At 45.4% G+C, this 22,052-nt stretch overlaps 1 protein-coding gene across 1 annotated transcript in view; it reads right to left on the reverse strand.

Annotated features, from left to right (window-relative positions):
* Positions 1-3,977: 3,977 nt before the first annotated feature.
* Positions 3,978-22,052, reverse strand: part of LOC112976770 (protein scribble homolog) — a gene marked incomplete at its 3' end in the record, with an annotated part of 72,068 nt that continues 53,993 nt past the window's right edge. The window contains exons 28-34 of the mRNA XM_026088346.1: positions 19,655-19,711; positions 18,808-18,891; positions 11,106-11,174; positions 7,610-7,660; positions 6,956-6,997; positions 5,959-6,084; positions 3,978-4,152 (exon numbers count right to left, since the gene is read on the reverse strand). Of these exons, the coding sequence (XP_025944131.1) occupies positions 3,978-4,152; positions 5,959-6,084; positions 6,956-6,997; positions 7,610-7,660; positions 11,106-11,174; positions 18,808-18,891; positions 19,655-19,711 (604 nt within the window). The remainder of the gene's footprint in view (positions 4,153-5,958; positions 6,085-6,955; positions 6,998-7,609; positions 7,661-11,105; positions 11,175-18,807; positions 18,892-19,654; positions 19,712-22,052) is intronic.

Below are 22,052 nucleotides of genomic sequence, written 5' to 3' on the forward strand. Positions count from 1 at the left end.
AGAGCGAGAGAGGCAGAGCCAGAGAAGGGCTGAGGTTGGAAGGGACCTTTAAAGATCATCTAGTCCAACCCCCCTGCTCAAGTAGGGTCACCTAGAGCACATTGCCCAGGACCCTGTCCAGACGGCTTTTGAATATGTCCAAGGATGGAGGCTCCATAACCTCTTTGGGCAACCTGTTCCAGTGCTCTGTCACCCTCGCAGTGAAGAAATTTTTCCTCATGTTCAGATGGAACTTCCTGTGTTGCAGTTTGTGCCCGTTGCCTCTCGCGTCCTGTCACTGGGCACCACTGAAATGAGCCTGGCCCTATCCTCTTGACACCCTCCCTTCAGATACTTGTACATGGTGATAAGATCCCCCCTCAGGCTTCTCTTCTGCAGGCTGAAGAATCCCAGCTCTCTCAGCCTTTCCTCATATGAGAGATGCTCCAGCCCCTTCACCATCTTAGCAGCCCTCCGCTGGACTCACTCCAGTAGCTCCACGTCTCTCTGTCCAGTTCTGGGCTCCCCAGTACAACAGTACTCCAGATGTGGCCTCACCAGGGCTGAGGAGAGGGGGAGAATCACCTCCCTCCACCTGCTGGCAACACTCTTCCTAATGCAGCCCAGGATACCATTGGCCTTCTTGGCCACAAGGGCACATTGCTGGCTCATGCTTAACTTGGTGTCCACCAGCACTCCCAGGTCCTTCTCCGCAGAGCTGCTTTCCAGCAGGTCAGCCCCCAACCTGTACTGGTGCGTGGGGTTATTCCTCCCTAGGAGTTAGGACCCTGTACTTCCCTTTGTTGAACTTCAGGAGGTTCCTCCCTGCCCATCTCTCCAGCCTGTTGAGGTCCTTCTGAATGGCAGCACAGCCCTCTGGTCTACCAGGGTTAGGGTTAGACCCACTTTAGATTTGGCTATCGTGAGTAATGAGGATTTAACTTAAATTAAGGGTTAAATAAATAAAAAAATTCAAATTTAAAAGTGCAGAAATTGAAAAATATAGGGAAATAGTTAAGTGAAATAAACTGGAGCCAAAGGCTCAGCTTAAGATGGAGAAGCCTTAGGATTTCTTACAATCAAAGATGCAACAACTACCCAAAATTTACCTCAAAGAAGTGGAAACACTGTCAGGGAAAAATTAAATCCATATTTAATAGAATAAAATCTAGAATATTGGAAGAACTACAGGGACCAGAAAAAAAAATTGATCAATGAAATCTATCATAAATTAGAAATCAGAAATGATAAGGATAAAATGAGAACTGTCAAAAATAATTAAAAAATAAGAAACAGTTTTTTTAAACTATATAACTGAAAACAAGCCACAAGAAAACAGTAAGCAGACTACCTTCAATTTCAGCTCTATCCAAATGCAATCCAAAAACTAAGTTTAATTTTGTAGAAGAAGCATGATATCGGGGGGGGGAGGGGGGGGAAGGCTGCAAGCTAAGAAAAGAGTGCCAGGAAATAGAAATTATTGCTGCTAACACAGGAGAAAACCTGAAAGAGCTCAATACACTCACCTGCAGGGACAATATAACCAATATCCAAGAATTATGAATGAAATGACTTGTGAAACTGCAAGTCCAAGCAGCAAGGACTTTTAATTGACTTGTTTAATTGGGTGGCAGGTTATGACTAAAAAAAAGCTAGTATTTTCTTGAAGTCAAGGAGGGAAAATAATCTGAGCAACCAACCAATTAGTCTGTTCAATCTCAACAGTGAACAAAGCTCTATGATAAATATTCAAGGATGCAAATAGTTAAAATGGAAGCAAATGAAAAAGAGTTTAAAAAGGTGAGATCAGGATTAATCTAAAATATCCTTCTTTGATAAGATAAATAATTTTTTGAAACAAAGGAAGTACATAGATTTGTCTGAGACTTTGAAGATCAGTCTTGGGACCAACCTTGCTTAACATTTTCATTACCGAATTTGACTCTGAAACCAGAAAGGCATGAATAAAACTTGTGAATAACAAAGGCCAGAAGACAAATGCAGAGTTTACAGAATCCTCTGGAAGTTATTTCATTCATCCCCCTCTAGTGAATGAGGACAAGCAGTATAAAAATTGAAAAGGTTTGGAATATCACCATGGAAGAATAGGTTGATTTGAGGAGGATGAACAGAATTGAATTTAATACTGCAAAATATAAGGTGATATACTTCATGATCAGTAATTGTTTCTTAGTCTCCAGATGCTGTATTCTGGTTTAAGAAGAAGAAGAAACCCTCCAGGTAGAAGGTGCAATCTGATTCACAAACTTGGCTCATTTGGTGGGTGGGCTAATGCCAGGACAGGCAGATCCCAATGGCTTCCCTGAGCTTCCGCTGCCAGTCATCTAACTCTGAGTAAATCAGTCTATATTTAAAAAGGCCAAAAAATCAACCCTTCAAAAAGTAAACAAACAAAGAGTTGTCAGCCATTTTAATTTATCAAACCAGCTCAACAGAAGGCCAGATGAGCACCGGTGCAGGACAAGGCAGACAGGAGGAGGACAGGGTTACCTTAGATAGAACACAAAGCTGCCATCGCAAGTCACTGCAGACTAACCTTAGCTCCCAGTACAGCATGACTATGAAAAGGATGAGAGTGACCCACCGACAGATAAGGAAAGTTATTGTCAATGAAGATTAAGAAAGAAAGAAAGAAAAAGAAAGAAAGAAAAACAATACTACAGTAGAATGAAATCTTCTCTGAAATAGGCATTCTCATTTGCATCGAAGATGTGCCAGAAAGAGCATTCAGACAGGAAAAGTGAAGAGAAAAGCTAGTAAGGTGATCAAGGGAACAGAAGGTCTTTTCAAACATAAGGAGACGAAGGAGGCAGTGTTTTGCTTCTTTAATGTAGTAAATGAAGTAATGGTATGAATTTCCATAAACAGACAGCTTCAGAGAGCTTGCGTAACTGGAGTGCTGCCATGGATGGATACAAGCTCTTCAGGAAGGACAGGCAGGAAAGACAGGGTGGGTGATGCATCAACAGCAAGCTGAACACAGGTCAGCACTATGCCTTTGCAGAATGAGGGCTGGCCGCATACTGAGCTGCTAGAGGGCAGCCAGCAGGTCCAGGAAAGCAATCCTTCTCCTCTCTGGCACTTATGAAACTACATTTGGAGTGGTGTGTCCAGTTTGGGGCTCCCCAGTAGAAGAATGATACTAACAAACTGTAGCAAGTCCAGTGGAGGACCATCAAGATCAAACGACCCTAGGGGGCTGGAGCACGAGGTATGAAAAGAAGCTCAAAAAACCCTGCTTGTTCAGCCTGGAGAAGAGGAAGCTGGGTAGGGTGGGGAGGGAAATTAATTTCTGTCTCCAGCTACCTGGGGGGGGGGTGGTTACAGAGAGCATGAGGTCAGACTCTTCTCAGAGGTGAGAGGTAACAGCCACAAGTTGCAGCAAAGGAAATTCTGATAAAATATATGGAGAAAACTCTTCACAGCAGTGGTGGTCAGACACTAAAAGAGGTTGTCCACAGAGACCACAGAATCTCCATTTCTGGAGACATTCAAAACTCAGCTGGACCGAGCCTGAGCAACCTGATACAACTTCATAAGGTGGCCCTGTTTTGCATGGAGGACTGGAGCAGATGACCTCCAGAGGTCTCATCTAGCCTAAATGGTTCTATTCAAATAGTTGGAGGGAAGAAGGGGAGGAGAAGGATAATTCTTATTAAGTTAAAGAGCAAAAGTTGACCAAAAAGTCCCCAGAATAGGTATAGTCTGGCCTTGGAGCCTGGAATTTCAGTTTCTATGTATCAGGGTAGGAAGTTTATGCAACAGCATTGTAATGTCCTGGAGGACTAACAGGGACATGAAATTCGATTAGCTTTCAGAACTTAAAATATTTATTGATAGGACTCTGCAGGGTGACCACCTGCAACTTGAGTAGACTCCCAAGTTCCAAGGGACCTCAATATGTCGCTCTCATGGCAGCTTTCTTTGGAGGAAACAAAACACTACCTCCTTCCTACCCTTCTACTTCCCTTGCTCACCCTCAATGCTCAGTCTTCTGTCCGCTCCACTGCTGGTGCAACATTCCACCCAGCCACCACTAGTTACCTGTGTCTCAAGCAGAGGGTGTGACAGGGGCACTGCTGCAAAGGTCTTGTATGCTTGCTTGACATTGATTGGGATCTCGTCAGGAGAGGGGGGTGAAGGTGGCTTTGGCTACAGGGATAAAGATAAAATGTAAAAATAACCACAGATGTCATAAAAAAAAAAAAAGAGAGAGAGAGAACATGGGGGAAACACAGCACAATCATCAGCCTGCAAAGCCTGAAGAATGGAATATGTAAGGGACAGTTCCTGAAGCCTTGCGAGGTTGTGAGCAGCCTTGTGAGCAGCATATTGTTTGCATGCTATACAGAGCAGCACATGCATCTCCAAAGTACTCAAACACCTGTTTTTTTTGCTTGGATAGAGGAGGAATGACAGTTCTGGTGGTACAGATCATCAATGACCTGACCAGAATTTTGTGGCTGACCTCCTGGTGAAGGGGCCACATTGCTGTCCTGTTCCTCAAGGATTTTTTCCCCATTCAACCAGCATGTATCTTGAATCAATGAACTTTGGGGCTGGAATAGGGGAGCTCTTGATACTTTACTCTGATCCCTACTTAGGGCTGAACAAGGCAGATTTAAGTTACTACAGCATGAAAGATAAGCCTCATCTGGCCATTTCTGATAGAGGGATCTTCCTCATGGAAAGGGATCTATCAGTCGCATTCCATTTCTGTTTTTGCAGGAGCTAGTATACTTCTGTTTATAAAACTACCAGCATGTACGTCTACACATTTCAAGGCTAATGATCACAGCCTCCTAAACCAAAGCAACATCCCATTCAGGGTTCTATAATCTGGAGAAAACTTATCTGTGACCTCAAATTTTCCCTTCACAGAATTTCACTTATTCAGAGAAACATCTGATGAGGTCCAAGAGGACCTTCCTACTACTTGTCACTTATCCGTGCTGCTCTTTTCCTCCCCTGTCTTTCCTGTGATCCCCCCGCCCCCATCACATCCAGCAAGGAAGAAGAGTTGGGATGACCTGCTCTAAGCATCACAAAAATGAATGGCGGCAGGGGGGAATGACACCATCGCCTTCCTTTCTACTTCAAACCAAATCCCCTTTAGTTACTTCAGTTACTGTCTCAGTCTCTGGTGCTTGCAGTTCTTCTTCCTGGAAAAAGGCTAAATTGTGTTGTTTGATGATGTTCCCTTGTGCCTAGACTGAAGAGCAGCACATCAAGATTAGAAGAGAGATTCTAAAATATGTGAATTTTGGCCAATTATATGGATCAGATACAGCTGTTTGTCTGTTTTTTCCTACAAATCAGGTCTCTAATTTGGTACTGCATCATATAGACATCAAGAAAAAGGGAAGGGCTACATTGCAGGTATACAAGTCTTCTGACATGGCAATTCTTACCAAGGCAAAGACCGAAATACCTGAATCTTTCTCTCCCACCCACTTACAGCCCTGAGCACATGAATCTTTCAAAAAACCCAATAATTTTGCAAATCACAAAACTTGATACCAGCAAGATGGTATTGGCTTTTGCTCCAAGATGCAAGACTGATACACAAAAGTTCTGAAAGTTTTATGCATCAGAATGCAGCACCTCATCTACAAATAAGGATCTAAAACTGTAACTGCTCGGCAGATTTCAGCCACAGTCCATCTTCAACAATGCAAACTTCTTGAATGGGTAAGTGAAGACACAAGGCAGGCTGGTGAGGCTCATCCCCGTTAGAAAACGGAATGGGATGCACTGACCATGACTCTGCTTGTCAGGAGCATGGCTTCTTAACTGAGGCATCCAGCCTGATGCAAAACCAAGAACAGCCTTCGGTAAGGCATGTGATCTTTAACCTACAGGGAAGGTGTGTTCAGCCTACCCACCAGAAAAAGTGGCACTGTAGCAGCCTAGGACAAACAGACGTAGCTTAGCAAGAAGGAACTGCAGGCCACTTACAGAGCTCTGGATATTGAAGCACGGCTCATGTTGCTGGAAGGGATTGGGGCTGTCCCCGTCCTCCAAATTACGTGAGGCAGCGTTCTGTCGCACTCGGGAGAGAGGCTGAATGACACCTGGCTTGGTCTGCTTGTGCCAATACCACACAACAGGGGGAAGGGCAGAGGAAGAGAAGAGAGGCAAAGAAGAGAAATGTGCAGTTAGGGCAGCAAGATGGCTCTGACGTGCAAGTGAATACGGCAAATCCATGCACCTGAGCTCAATTCCTCAGCTGTGCTGCTGACTCCATCTACCAGCCTGGGAGCGAGAGCTACTAAAGCTAAAAGCAGGCAATGCCTCCGGTGAAAGTATTTTGGACAGGCAGAGAGATTCGGACTAGTTAGGGTAAAGATGGGGCCCAGTGGCTAAGCCCAGGACACAAGAATCTGCCGTAACAGCAGGCACCTGCAAGGGTCAGAGCGAAATGGCATGAATACGTCAGAGTTCAGGAGAATGCAAGCATCACGAATGGGAGATGCAGTTGGGAAACACCAGCCAGGAGCAGGTACTGGTAGAAGCCCGGGGTGCAACTGAACTGAGCTCCAACTAGGGCTCCAGTTAGAAATGCAAACACAGGCAGGAGCGAGGAGCAGAGACAAGTGTCTGAGGTTTGGCCTAGATGCCATCACTGTTGGATGTTGCGTGGAAGCGAACAAAACACCAGATACGAGAGAGAGTGGAGGCAGGAATTGAGCGAGCCAGCAAAAACTACATGAGTGAAAGCTGCAAGTGTAAACAGGAATAAAAGCCGCAAAACTACTTGCATCAAGTTTTCAAATCAGGAAAATTTAAGGCTTAGTGCATTTGTACAAACTTCAGATACAGTGGTGGGTTAAAGACGAGAGTACCAGAGCCAACAGCGAGGCTTGCAGGGCTGGAAGTGAGCACACACAGATGGAGGAGGCAAGCTCTAAAGCACAGCGACACTACAGTAAGGTCTCATGGCAGATGTACTTACTGATTTGCTGTCATCCTGCGATGCAATGAAATTAATGGAAGCCTGAAAACAGGAATAAGGGTAAATTTGGAGTCCATACAGAAACTCTTTATTTCACCCTGCTCCATATAAAAACAGACATAAAAACTCCCAAACTGACCACCTGCCCCTGCCTCATACAGGAAAAAGCCTGGAAGTCCCACACCACCCCCCCCCCCCCCCCCCCGCCTTATTCTTCACATGGGGAGCAGTGCAGAGCCTCCCGCACGAACAGCTTCTCCCAGTTCCTCCTGCTGTGCGAGGAGACACGCACGACTCCGTGCAGGTTTGGGCACGGACTGCCCCCCCCGCTCCCTTTCTGCTCCAGCTCAACCGACCCTGGCCCTTGTCTATATCCCCTGCCCCTGCGCTCGCTACTGAGCTTGAGCAAAGCCGTCAGCACCGCAGCTTCTCCGCCAGGAAGCACTCGCAGATGCCATCTCAGCAGCAGCCAGCAGGGAACAGCCTCCGGCGTGGGCCCGCTGCCCCGAGAGCCGCTCTCCACCGCGCAGGCCCCAGCACGCACCAAGCCCAAGAGCCGGAAAGCGCGGAGCTGCAGGAAGGGGCTAAGAGCAGCGGTGCCAGGCGAGAGCAGCACGGAGCAGCGGCGCACACCGCGCGCCAAGAGGCACTTACGAAGCGGGTCTCCCTGCCTGACAGGTGAGCAGGCCGAGGGGCTGCAGGCGCCTGGAGAGGGGCGACGCCGGGGAGAATCAGAAAGAAAAACAAAAGAGACCAGGTTTCCTACGTGAGAGGCTGAGACAGGCGCCTTCTCCCCACTGCAGCCATCGCAGTTTCCCCAGTTGCCCAGAGCAGTCCACGTCCGCACGCGGCTCCTCACTGCCCGCCACGAAGACGACCCCTCTGCACGCACGTGTGCACACGCACAACCCCATCACGGAACGGCTCCTTCCCTCCACCCCTGCCTGCTTCATCCCCCCACCAAAAGCTCACAGAACCCAAGACCAGGCAAGATCATCATCAGGACAAAAGATCTGATTTCTCTGAAAAATTCTTTCAAAGCTCCGAGAGTTCTGAAATAAGCCTATAAATCCTGTAAGGACTACAAGAAGTCATATTCACAGAATTTACTTTAAAAATAAATGGAGACAGAGAATTAGTGATCCAATTCCTTGAAATTTCTACTCTGGAGCAACAACTTGAAGGTCAGTCTCCTGGATCTCCAGAAAATGGACTAGCTGCAAGGCTAGTGATTATCTTATGTCCTTCGGTATCTTCTGTTGGACCTGTTCCATTTCGTATAAAGCTCATTGTGCAGAGAGAACTAAATCTACCAAATATAACCTTACCTGACACGTAGGAGACTGCCATTCAAGGCTCTGATCAAAAAAGTATTAAATAACGTAAATGTGACAGAAGGCTCATGTACAGAATGCTGGACTGAGGATGCCATTAGCAAGTCTAACAAAATGCCTTTAAGAACAAGTGCCAAAGTCACTAATTTATAACAGCCATAGACCAAGCAAGGGGAGAAGACTATCAAAAGTGATACACAGACTAGATCTCAGAAATGGAGATCTCAAAGCAGTGAGCAATATTGCTAAAGACCTTAAAAGGTTAAAATAAAGGAAAAAGTCATGAGATTGGCTGTAAGTATTTTAAGATATTGATAGAATCTCACATGGCATACACATTTCTGAACACAGAATTAAAACTGAAAAGCAAGAAAAAAAATATTATACATGTTGTATTGTATACATTATTCAACGGGTTTCTTAAGCTACAGAATCTAAACTGACAGAATGGACTATAAATTACAGCAAGTACTACATAACAGGGAATTTGAGACATCCAACTTAGAATTGGAAAGGCAAATGCCTGCATCCCTGCATCTGCAAAACCGCCACGAGGATGCTCCAAGCTCCACAGAATGCACTAGTGAAGCTTTTTCTGTTCTTCTCAGAGTCCAAGGAGGAGCAAGTAAACAGTTTCATCTGAGAAGTTTCTGCAATCAGAGCAGTGACTGCTACTAGAAGACAAACCCTCACCATTGCCACAGGAAGTTGGACAACGACAAACCACTAGACCCTCTGACGCCAAACAGAATTTGTCATCAAGCAAGCCTATCCTGAGCTAGAAGAGCCGATGATGGCATTAGCTACAGAGCAGCCAATTGCAAGGACATGCCACTGAACCTCCAATGCCAAAACACTGATAAGCAAATAACTTCAGGGATATCATGAAAGCTGCCTATGACAAGTTGGAACAAGGGAAATTCCAATCAGATACTATCCAAAACAAAAAAACCCACCATAATGAGGGTACTCAAGTGTTGGGGTCCCAGAGAGGTGTGGGCTCTCCATCCCTGGAGGTACTCAAAATTTGACTGGATGTGGCCTTGGGCAGCTTGATCTAAATCCAATTGGACCTGCTCCGAGAGGGGGCACAGACCAGAGGTCCCTTCCAGCCTAAATCATTCTATGAACAGCTATAGGGCTATCCTTGGGGACCTGTGCTTCCTTTTCAGCTGAGAATTGAGGACCTTTAAAGACAAAGCAAATGAAGATCTAGATCTCTTCCCTTTGTAGACAGAGGAGTAGCATCCCCACTGCATGAACACTTCTGGATAAAAGAACCTAACTGCAAAGACAATTGCCATGTGTGCTGAAAGGAAAATTTACAAACACCCAAAGATAAACCTCTGATCAACATGCAACTGCTGCCAGAAAAGCAAGTAAGTAAACATAAGCAGCTGGAACAGAAAGTATTGAAATAGTATTACTATGCTATATTACTATATATATATATATTACTATACTCTGCATATTACTGTAGTGTCTTCTCACAATCTTATTATGTGTTTGCTATTCACTCAAACTCCAAGGATCCCAGAATTGAGGGAGATGCAAGATAGGCCAAGGAAGCACTCCTGTGGTATAAGATGGGCTGAGCTCTTGCTCACTACAGCTCCCTTCTATTCCCTGCTCCCAGCCACATGGTCCTGACCCTTCTCCTGACATCAGTGTGAATGCTCACCTCACCCCAAGACGACCCAATTCAGTTCACTAAGCTGGTGAAAAACTAACCCAGAAATAAAGTACATAGTTTTTTTCCAGCTTAGAGAGCTGAACTGACTCAGCGAAAGATCAGGTAAGAGCCAGAGCTGGTAGGACCAAACAGCTGAGAATGGGGGACAAGCAAGCATGACTCCTTTTTGAGAGCAGTTGCACTCCAAAAGGAATGCGACAGATACAAAATGACTAGGTATAAAGTATATGCTACAATTTTCAATTCATTCCAGCTCATAATACAAGAATAACGACATGTAATGACTGAAAGCAAAAAACTTTAAAATCTCTTTAAGAATATTTCCTTTCACAAGGCACAACTAACTTGTGACACTTACTGTCACAGGATGAAAAGTGAAATCAAGCACTTAGCAAGATTTAAAAGGAAAAGATCAGAGTTGATATAGGGAGCAAGAGCAGCCAATCAGAATAGACAATACTTTCAAAAAACCCAAGAGTTATGCACAATCAAAAATATCTCCCATTTCAGAGCTAAAGATGACCTCTAACTAAAGAGGTTTAGAAGATATTTCCGAAGGGTAGGTTAACCTATAACTGTTTGCTATAGGATCCCTGAATTTTCTTCAGAACAGCTGATGCAGACTGCTGACAGAGTCAGAAACAGAACTAGTCATCTCTCTGGGAGACAGACTACAGATGGGTTCCAAACCTGAGATGGTCTTTGCACTTTTCTGAATCCTGACTTCTCCATCTCTTCCGAAGTACCAACTGCCAGAATTAAATACCGTCTCTATATAAGGCATTGGTGAGGCCGTTCTCAAAGACAGACAACCACCACTTTGTAGGCGTTCTAGGTATTGCCCTGCTCATTACACCGATAATTAAATTAGCCTTCAGAGGAATAACCTCCTGCTGAATTTATGACTAGCTAGTCATACTCCTGGGTCTCTGAGACATTTTGAAAGAGCAGCGCTCTTCTAGTTTTGGAGTGGCCTCCCTTGATGTATACCTCTCCGCCTCGGAGGTGTTCAAATACACAAATCATTCTCAGCTTCTTCTGCCCTTCTGCACTGGTGCCATCTTGCCCTAGAAACACGCCTCCCTATCTTTCCCCAGATTGCCTGCCTTAGGTGCATTCTCACCTGCTGATTACCAGGAGAATAGGGGGTTTCCCGCCTGGAATTTCCTGTCCCAGACTCGCCTGCAGGAGCCTGAAAGACAAAAGACAAAGCTAGATAGTTACTGTATAGCAGCAACTCCCATGCACCTCCCTTAGCAGTGAGACCAGCAGACAAGAGAGAGCACTGACATCCAGACTGAGGCCAGCTATAGGCCACCTCGCAGCAAGGGAGCAGAATTAGCATTGGGCCCAACAGCAACTGTCATATGGCAGAAACTTGCAAAAATCACTAGAAACAGCAAGAGAATTACATTAATTAGAAATAAGATCATACCCAAATGCCTTGCAAGGCCAACTGAATCATGTTAAAGCCTTCTGCCTCGTAAGACATCCCTGGGAATCCTTTCCCCCTAGCTTCTCTTTAGCCTTTGACAGAATGGGCCATAGCGTAGACAAACCTCCTGTTGTACGGACATTGAGCACCAAAAGCCACTCCTAACTGAAAGGAGACAAGATTCATCCCCAACCACATCCATTGTCTTTGGAGTAGCCTAGAATATAGGAAAGACAGGGATCTCATCCACAGGACCCTGTGATCACCAGCACTCACACTCAGAGGCAGCCTACAGCCAGCCTCAACAGCTACAAGAGAGCAGAGTCCAGCTAATTATATACAGTCTGACCACAGGATTAAGGAGCATGATTTAAAAAGTAATTTAGATGCCTAAAGATGGAAAAAGGTCATTTTGGATTTACAGAACTGTTTAAGCAAATCTAAGGTTCCAGGATCATTAATACCATATCCATGCACTAGTGAATCATCCAGCCATGTTAATTTGATTGAGGTCAGCCTTGGGCACTTGCATTTCTACTGACCAAGCCAGAAGATGCGACCTGAAGTTTATACTGGAGAACAGAAAATATATTTTATTTTCTATATATAACCCTATTTTTATATAACCCTTCTTAGCATTGGAATGACAGAGAATGTGTCAGTCTCAGCTGATCTACTTCCACACCACCACTGCAGAGGTTGTTCTTGCTCACCCTGCTTCTGGCTACAGGTATCAGCCCTTCCCTTGTGCCAGCACATGCAGCTTTGCAATCCACCAAGGAGAGAGCTGTTCTGCAGAGAACTAATCCTACCAAGAAAATACTGTTTTTTCAGGGATATCAGCTCCCTAATCCAGCTGACACATGACTGCTCCAGTTCTGGTGTCAGCACACAGAAAGGAGAACATGTAGACAGGGGAGTCAATCCCTTTTGATGGTAATGTGGAACTAGGTTGGCCTAAGATAAATATGACACCCACCTCTGGACTGACGATACCTGACCTGGCATAAAGTCTGCCTTCAAAAAGGACCAGCGCTTTTTAACTACTGCTTTTTTGGTCTATTACCAGGAACTTTAAAACTGGATTTCTGTAATGTCCAAACAACAGCCTTTGCATTTAAGCTATTGAGAGGTTACAGATATTCCACTATATGCCCCTCTCAATCCTTAGATGCCCACACATCTGTGAAAAATAAATTCTCACCAAGGAACTAGGCTACAGGCTAAGAGAACTACAGCTGGGTGAGATTATTTCTGAGTGGGTGGGAGGGGGTTTGTTTGTTTGTTTGGGGTTGTTTTGGTTCTCTTGCTTTTCAGAGCTCCCAAAAGGCTGAGAAAAATGGAATAAGGGGAGTGGTGTGGTGCTAATCTGGAACATGAGATTTTGGGGTCTAGTCTTTGCTCTACTAAAAGTTTGCTATGCAACACTTCGAAAGTTAAATACAGACAGATTTTCCAGAGTGAAAAGCAAAATTCTCCCTTGAAATCTGAAAGTCTAGAAATGCTGAAATTTTTCACTTTGAAGAACAGCATGTCCCTGAGCTGTAGATGAACTTTATCAGCTGCACTGCCTCTTAGTTTTCAGAAGTCTAAAGATGGCTTTGTTTGTTCAAGCCCTGATCCATAAGTGTGATACCATCACCGTTCTTCTACAAGCCCTGCCAACTCCCTGCTCTCGCAGCCACAGCAGACAAGAAACACCACTGCTCCCAGTCTGACTCCTGCCCACCCAGAGAGGTGCTGGGGGAGTTGTGGGGGGGAAGAGCTGCTCCCCACCACACACATCACTGCCTTCCCTCCAAGAGGGGCTTAGCAGCATGCACGCTCGGCAATAACTGCGAGTACATTAGTGGCTGGAGGACAACTCGCTGACAGTCACTGACTGACAGCCTCTCCACACAACACTCCAGAAACACGTCATTGCTGTATGTTAAGCAGGACCGGTCCCTGCACAAGCCTCGTGCTGCCGGGAGCCCGGGCTCCAGTGCATGCGCGTTGGTTTAGTAGAATGCAGGTGGCTTTAACTGCGTGATTGCATGCTACACACAGCGTGCTGCGGGACTGCTTGCCTTGGAGTAAAGGTTGGTCTTCAGCACTCCCCCCCTGCCATAGCCCAGGGGCGGGCCCCCCAGACAAGCCTTGCCTGCTGCTTTCCCCTTTCGGTTAGCCACCACAAAGGGGTTTTCACTGAAGAGGATCGGCTGAGAGTCGACCATACACTCTTGCTCTGGCGTCTCTGGCATCTGGTCCTGGGACAGGGGGCAAACTGTGGGATCCTGCTCGTCTAGCAGGGGCTTTTCTGCCCCACTTGTGCACTTGTCGGGTGATGCGGGGTCCTGGGGAAGGCCAGTCACACTTCTGATGATCAGGCCTGCAGCTGTTTCTGGGTCTGAATCCCGGCTATTCTGTGCCACTGGCAGAGACAGCATAGCGCAGTCGCCCTCCATTCTGGAGCTGGCCCTATTACACTGAACAAGCTGAGAGGAAAACAAAAGGATCGGAACAGATCAGAGAGAAAACAAAAGGATCAGAACACAGAGAGAACAAAGTAAAGGAGAGGAGGGAGAAAATACAGAGCAGTTGCTAATACCACCAACGATGAAGGCTAGGGAAAAGAAAAAGTCCAGCATTGACGCCCACCCTGCCATCCCTTCCCTCTCTTCTACTCCATCACCAAGTCTGCTGGTGATCCTGAATGCTGCTTCCAAGAGGGGATCTTGCTGTCTGCATGCAACACATACACCAGGTACTCCACATGCACTTGCATACTTCCAGCTCTCACACACATTCCAGCCTGCACTTCCAGCAGCTCACCAGTAACATTGCAACCCCCTAGCAAAAGCGATTGCCAAAACCAGCACAGGCACAGATCCTCTCTCATCTCACTGCAGCAGATCCTCAATGCAATTCCATCACAAGGCCAGTCATCGTCTGTCTCACCGCAGCATACTTCGAACATAGCTCCACTACTTCCACACAGAAAATGCCTCTCGCCTTGCCCCAATGCACTTCCACACAGTTCTACCGTATCACCCTATCATTAGCCCCATCCAGGTCCACCACCCCTGCATGAGCCAGTATGCTTTTATGGCCCCACTTCATCGTAATACACACCAACAGCAAGTAACAGAGAGGTAAATAATAGCTAACAGGGAGTGCAGATCCTTCTGAGCACTCTTATTGAAGCAGAACCGAAACAGAGCTCCAGTTCCGCCTAGGCTGAACTGTACCCATCCAAGGTGAAGCACTGACCTTTCCTCTTTTAATACTACAGAAGAGCGTCTGTTACCCCAGCCAAAGCCTTCTTCAGGGAAGCAGAAATAATCAGAGAACAGTGTTCCAGTCTTCTTCCATCCAGCTGCCTGCTAGGGAGCAGAAAGACCCTTCCTGCTCAGAGCACATTCTCCAACTCCCATGTCATGTCAGCACTCACAGAAATAGCTCTCAAGGGCTGGGTGGGCTGATGACTACAATGGCAGCTGAGAGGCTCAGGAATTTCTGAGGCCCTCCCTCAACCTGTCAACCCCAACCCAACCTAAAGCAGCAGTTGGCAGAACCCTGGACCATATCACATTTCTTCAGACAGTGAAGTCTGTACTACTCTTAGAAATTTTGCTAATGTAGTTAAGTCACTTCACAATGTTTAAAAAAAAAAAAACCCTTCCAAAAGAGAAAGAATGAAAAAAAAATCCCTTCCTTTTCCTGAGTGCCATAAACTGCACTAGCAGGAGTTCTAATGCACAGGAAGTTACACCGGCCAAAAAGTACTTTTAGGAACATTGTCTGTCTCGGGAAAGGAGGAGGGGATGCTACAGTAAAAACTACCAGCAATCCACCTCCCCAGAGCGGGTTTGCTGATCCTGCAGCCAAGCCGCTCTGACACTACTGCCATTCCTGCTATTTTCCCTTGCCAAGCAGAAGAGCACAAATACCAACCAACCACGATTCCACACGAGTCCTGACATCAACACCAGCTACTTTGCTCACGCAACAGGGAAAAAGGAAACGATACATCTAGGGCACTGTGGAGATGGGTATCCCGCCAGGTTTGCGCGAAGTCTGATAGACCATGAGGAGCCTCAAAACCCTATTCTGTTCAGAGCAAAAACTGAGCTTCATCCATCCCTCACTTTAATCTCCAGCACTACTGCTGTAGCAGCGTATTCTAGTGCTGGAGGCCCTGCTTCCTCCACTTCACAGTCGGCTATTTTTATCAGACAAGCAGCAATTTCTATTTCGGGTAAGTGGAAATTTTGGCAATGTAGTGTGCTTTTTTCAGCCTTGTCTCTGCCACTCCCCAGTCCAGGAGAGAGAACAATCATTTTTTCCCCTGCATCCTCCATGGCAAATACAGGACAAATGCATTTGCAATTCTGATCCATCACTTAGATTTGTTTCAGCTCTTATTCTGGGGAAAATTTTAAATCTAATGAATAAATGTAGAAAAATAATCAACAGCTGGAAATTACAGAGAAATAGATTCAGACTAGAAAGTACAGACTGTTAATTAACTAGCCACAGTGACACTTTACTGAGAGATGTAAAGTCTTCTCCATTACTTACAGTCCAGAAAGCAAAAAAAAAGACTTCAAATGCTTTGCAATGGCTAGATGCAGTTATTCCTGGGTAAGGTTTTCAAGCCTGTGCTACACAGAAAATAGAGAGATTACAATGGCCCCTCTATTACTACGATGGGATTATCCAGAAATTCTTGTGAAGCGGGTACTCCACAGGCATCAAGTTACTGAGAAGCTGGCACAGAAGCAGAGCGTCAGTGAGAAGAGCATCCTTATGAAGCTTTCTATTGAAAATTTGCAGCTGGAGTTTTAAACGTATGCAAACGCAAAAGGCATGTATCCCAGTAAGCCTTTGTAAACCTTGCTCGCAAAAGGATCAATACACAGCAATACAGAATAATGCAAGCTAAATTTAAACACTTTGCCCCTTCTTTAGGCATGATTCTTGGGGAACCCTCATTGGAAATTCTACCTGCAATCTATAGCAGCGTCATGACAGAGGGCTGCACCTTCTGCTGTTCAACAACGTGAAGAACAGCAAGCACTGAAAGGGAACGCAGGGCCTTTCTCCCCCACTGCCCCAAAAGCACCTGAACCCTTTCGCCACAGTGAATCCAGACTGCTAGGAACGGACACTCCAGATGGCACTGGCCACGCTTCCCGTCATGGCACTGCATTAGAGTCCATTCTTCTTAAATATGCTGTCAGATAAAAGACCACTCCAGGCCCAGCTGGGAGTCTATGTAGATGATGTTGGCTTTCCTTGGCATTGAGAGTTAGAGGCTGAACTATCATTTATACAGCAACTGAAATATACGGACACTGCTTAGAGAAGGAAGTAGTTGGTGAGAAAGTCACATTTGAGACGGGAAGAAATAGAAAAATACTGTGGGAAGAGGGCAATAACATTAGTCATCTTAATCAAAGCAGACTGTCTGGAAATAGGCAATCTGATAATTGAATGACATGCTTTTCTGCTGGCCAAATTGATCCCAGTTTGAGCCTTCCAGCTGGCCAAATGGACTAGGTGTAGCTCTGGAAGGAAAGCAAAAACCTTGTCATCCTTGAAGCCCATATCTCTTTCTGCATATTCACAGTCTAAACAGACATATTTTTCAAATAGAGCAATGACAGGGCTGGGCAAAGGACAGCTGGAGGAAGATGAACACAGACACTATTTGGCCCTTCCCTTGCAATGCGACATTAATAGATGCCACCCAACGACCTCAGCATTCCAGCGTGTGCAGCCCCACATTCCAGTCCCAGGCATTCCCAGGCCGACACGAGACCCACTAAAGCAGAAGTTCCCAAATGCTGCTTTGGAGGACATGGGTTGTTCAGCAAACAGGCAGCTGCTTACATGGGGCTGGCTCTCCCCTTGTTTCCTGCTAATAAGTTACATTAACAGATGCTAAAAATACATTAAACCTTTCCCTGATAATTTCTTCTGTGTGAATGGCCATCAGCTATTCTGTGTAAATACCCAGAAGATAAAAAAACAGAAGCTGGAGCGTATGGAGAGGAACAAAATGAGACAAAACTGGAGGCAAAGTAGAGCTCTAATAAGAGTGAAAACAGAAAAGCAAGAGGGCCTGAGGTCAGCGAGGGAATAGAACAGGAGGGAAGGCCTGTCTGGAAGGAATGAGATGGAGACAGTAAAGGCAAAAGAAATATTCCTGAAACAATGGAACGGGAATGCAGAAAATGTCAGGTCTAGCAGTAGTGGAGGAACAAAGGGTAACTTAACCTCTGATGATGTTAGCAAAGGGGTGGTCTTGCTGCAGTGGCAAGACAGGAATGGAGGCAAAGACTGAGGACATGTGCGTGAAGGAGCAGGCAGAATCCCAGTGCAATAGATACGATGCAAATGCAGGGAAGACAAAACAATACCAAAGGAAAAAAAGATGGAGAAGTGAGGTGAGACTTTGAGCAATACAGAATCACAGAATCACAGAATGGTTGAGGTTGGAAGGGACCTCTGGAAATCAGCTAGTCCAACCCCCACCGCTCAAGCAGGGTCACCTAGAGCATGTTGCACAGGATTGTGTCCAGGCGGGTTTTGAATATCTCCAGAGAAGGAGACTCCACAACCTCTCTGCGCAACCTGTTCCAGTGCTCTGTCACCCTCACAGTGAAAAAGTTTTTCCTCATATTCAGATGGAACTTCCTGCGTTTAGGACAGGCATCACTTGCTAATGTGTGAAATTTGGATTCTGCCTTTGCTGAGCTGTTGTTATGTATCAGGGTCTGAAATGCAGAAGGTCAGAGGGGCAGGAGTACCCAGCCTGTATCTAGGCTATGTTGTGATATGCAATCACTGCCGCTTTGCCTTTTGCAGTCCTAGATGGACCTGTGACTTTCCTTTAATTCTTGGCATCAGTGCCTTGCTTCCCCGCTCCTTTCTAAATGCCACCCTGCAATGAATCCACAACTAAACTCTGTGAATAACATTACCATCTTCCATGTCATGACCAATCTTCCCCTCCCTCCTCTGGAGCTTTCAGGGGTTGCTTCCTTCCAGTCTCCCACAATGGCCTGTTCATACATATCCCGCTCTCCTGTTGGGCTGCTCTTCCCGCCTTGTTCTGAGATACCTTCTTCTCCTCGTCTCAGCAGCTACAGAGACCACTTCCCCTTCCAAAACGGAAAGCAACCTGGCTCTCCGCTCTCCTCATTTTCTCATTCTAATCTGATTTTATGCTGTGGCTACCTTATATTTCAGAGTGCGAAAGTCTACCGTAGTTCTGCCTCCCAGTTTTCCTCTGCAGAGCTCACTGTCATCTCTCACATCAGGGCCACAAGGAGAGGGCAGGTAAGGGAGTGACCACAGCTTCCCCACGCAGGGACCCACACCTCGATGGCCCCTCACTTACAGTGCGATTGACTCTCTGCAAGCCACTGCTGGGCAAAGCAGCCAGGGTCCGATAGTCCAGTCTCAAAGGTTCACTCGCGATATTCTGGAGAGGGGCAAGGGGGGAAGCAAAAACAAACAAACAAGCAAAACAAAACAAAAAAACACCAGGAAGAGATCAGGCCAGAAGTCAACTGAAGAGAGCAATTAAAAGGAAACCACCCCCGGGACGATAGGCCTAGTAACAACCAAGGCCTTATCTCCAGACAAACTCTGCAGGAAATTTCCATTGCTGGGAAATGAACCCAGAAGTGTTCCAAACACTACCATAGGAAAACATGACAGACATCGGGCTTCAGAAATACTACAGAGCATATGCCACTCTGGGCCTGGTAAATACACACTGGTGCACAAATCCCCACCATTCCTCCTGTCCCCAGTATGCCTCCATCCAGTTCCTTATAGGAAGAGAAAGGAACATTACATCTATAGCAGCTTTCTCCAAATAATATCCAGAAAGACTTTCAGTCTGGATTTGAAGACCTTGAAAGAGAGAATCTACAATTCCCCCATGGTATCTCTTCCCATCCTTAAATCACACTTATTATTCTATTTTCTTTGATTTGATTTCCCATTTGAATTTGTCTGGCTTTCAATTTCTAGCCACTGTTTTTCACCATTCCTTCCAAAATCACATGAAAGATTCCTTCATTTCTGATATCTTCCCTTGTACCTTAAAGTCAATTTTTTATTTTGGAGGGGGAATGGGGGGGCAAGTTAAGGGGAAAGAGCACTTTTAGAGAGTTCTTCAGCCTTTAAGCCCCATTGACTTTTCTGTGACTCTCCAGTCCTCCCACCATGCTCCTCACCTCTGCCTCTTCCTCAAGTTGCTGTGTGGCTGCCTCCCGTTCCCTACGCATCCACTCCTTCCATGAGAACAGGACAGAGTCAGAGCAGCATCCAAGCAGCGCAGGCAAAGAGAGATGGAAAGAGGTCAGCACCATGCTGGGCAATAATTCCAGAGGGGAGGACATAGGAGCATAAACAGGGTTGGCACCAGGAAAGGGTGAGCAGAAACCCAACACATGAGCAAAAGTGGAGCAGGAATTCTGCACAGCATAAGCTAAGTTATTGCTAGCAAAAGAGACTGGAACAGACACCCCATGCAATACAAGCTAAGGTGTCACCAAGTGATGGAAGAGGGCATGTGCCTCTAACATCCTTAACAGGGCCAATCCTGGGGAGAAGGGAGCTAAAGTCCTCCACATAGCACAAGGTGAGCCATCGCCAAGGGAAAGGAGAAGATTGCTTATGGCTAAAAGAGACATCTTGACAGAGTACAGATTGGAGAGGCTGGAAGGGAATGGAAAAACAAATCTACATAGCACAGGCCTGGCTGTCACTAAGGAAAAAGATCTCAAAAATCACATGCTCATTAATAGCATCACAACCAAAAATTCTATAGAGAGACAGAAATTGTAAAAGCATAAGGCAGGGCTTGAAACCAGCTGGTCAGTTCCCAATCATTCAGCACAGCACAGGAATATCATGGAGGAGTGACCAGTGACTAATCTCACAAGCACTTTCCCCCCAGCTGCAGGCTTTTTTCAAGCTTCATGAGGAAGGTAATAATGTCTGTTACTTAAAGAATGATCTCTCTGCATTTATACTTTTGTTACTTTTTGCCCTGAATCTATGTTGCAGAGAGAGGGCTGTGCACAAGCGAAGCATCACTCTTCTCTTCTATTGCATATTCCAACCCTCCTGACTGCTCCCCCTCGAGCAGCAGCACCCAGATGGTCCAGAAGTCCCAACACTGGAAGGATGGGAGGTGGAAGGCATTTAAGAAATACAGAGGAAGCTAACTGAAAATACTAATAATCACCTAGCCCTTCTCTTCAAAGGCTTCTGTGCATAACTATTAACAAATAATCAGTGCCCCACATCACACCCTCGCTCTCCAGACGACAACGAGCGACATGAGGAGTCATAACGCTCTGGGGAATCACAAAACCCAAAGGGATATTTCAGCTAAAGTCTATGCTGAAGTTGGTTATGCACATTTTGGACAAGTATTGTCTGTAAAACAAATGTTCAAGCTGACAGTAATCTTGCACATGATCCTTCTTTGAAGCTCTTAAGTTGAAGGGAGACAAGAGGGCCAACCAGCCCAGACTGGGCTGAGCAACGTTCAAAGTCCATCATTGAAAATGGCTGAGCAAGGTTTTGGATTAAGATTAGAAAAAAACCTACAGATACAGAGCCAGGATAGAAAAATGCACAGTGAATCAGTACATGAAGATTTGGAGTTACTAACATTGTTACTAGAACCTGAACCAACAGAGTGTCAAACTTTAGAGATGTATGCAGAGACTGCAACAGTGGTATTTGAAAACTTCTGAAGGACTCTTGTGCAAAACTGAACTTAAAACACAAATGTATCAGAGGACCAAATATAGTGACGTAGCAACAGTGTTAGTGAGGATCAGGCACCGAGGTGGGAACTTCCTATTACATCATCATGGCTATCATACATTGTCATTGGTATAAATTTAGATTTAACCTTCAAAAGCAGTATTAGAGAGAGAATCCCAGTTTCAAAGTCACATTAAAAGGCAGCTGCAGAAAACTGCATCTTTACTCTTTGGTCTCAGACCATGGACAGGGAAACAACAGAGGAGTCTGGAGCCCCCACTGCCTCCCCCTTCTAGTGCCCTAATGGCAGGGGCACCAAAAACAACAAAAAGTCTTTTAAGGCACAGGCAGTTCTGGAGGGGAGTCTTGGTCTCTGCTGATCACCAGGCTACAGGCATAATTCTCAGCTTTTCAGAGGCTGAGACAAACAAAATTCTATTTATAGTAAGCCACACTATGGTGAGAGAAAACACAGTATATGAGAAGACAGACCTTATAACAAGTTCTTAAATACACTTCATCACAACATCAGAATGTTTTTTAAGAATCCATCAGATTTAAAACATCCAAGAAAGATGAAAGACATTACTATGCATTGTTCAGCTTCTAGAAAGAATAATGATATTTGTTATAAGATGCTTACCATTATTTTTAAATATTGCTGATGGCTGAATGCTTAATGGCTGGTTATGGCTAAGGTTTTTCTTTTAATTAGCCATTTTAATAATATTTCAAGTTCAAGTTTTCCATAAAGAGCTGCCATAATACCATCAAAATTTTTTACAATGAGATATGGCCAAGACAATTTCCCAATCTATAAAAGTTTTTCTTTTCCTTTTGTCAAAGTCTTTA

The sequence above is a fragment of the Apteryx rowi genome, unplaced genomic scaffold (assembly GCF_003343035.1).
Source record: "Apteryx rowi isolate R43461 unplaced genomic scaffold, aptRow1 scaffold_766, whole genome shotgun sequence".
NCBI lineage: Eukaryota > Metazoa > Chordata > Aves > Apterygiformes > Apterygidae > Apteryx > Apteryx rowi.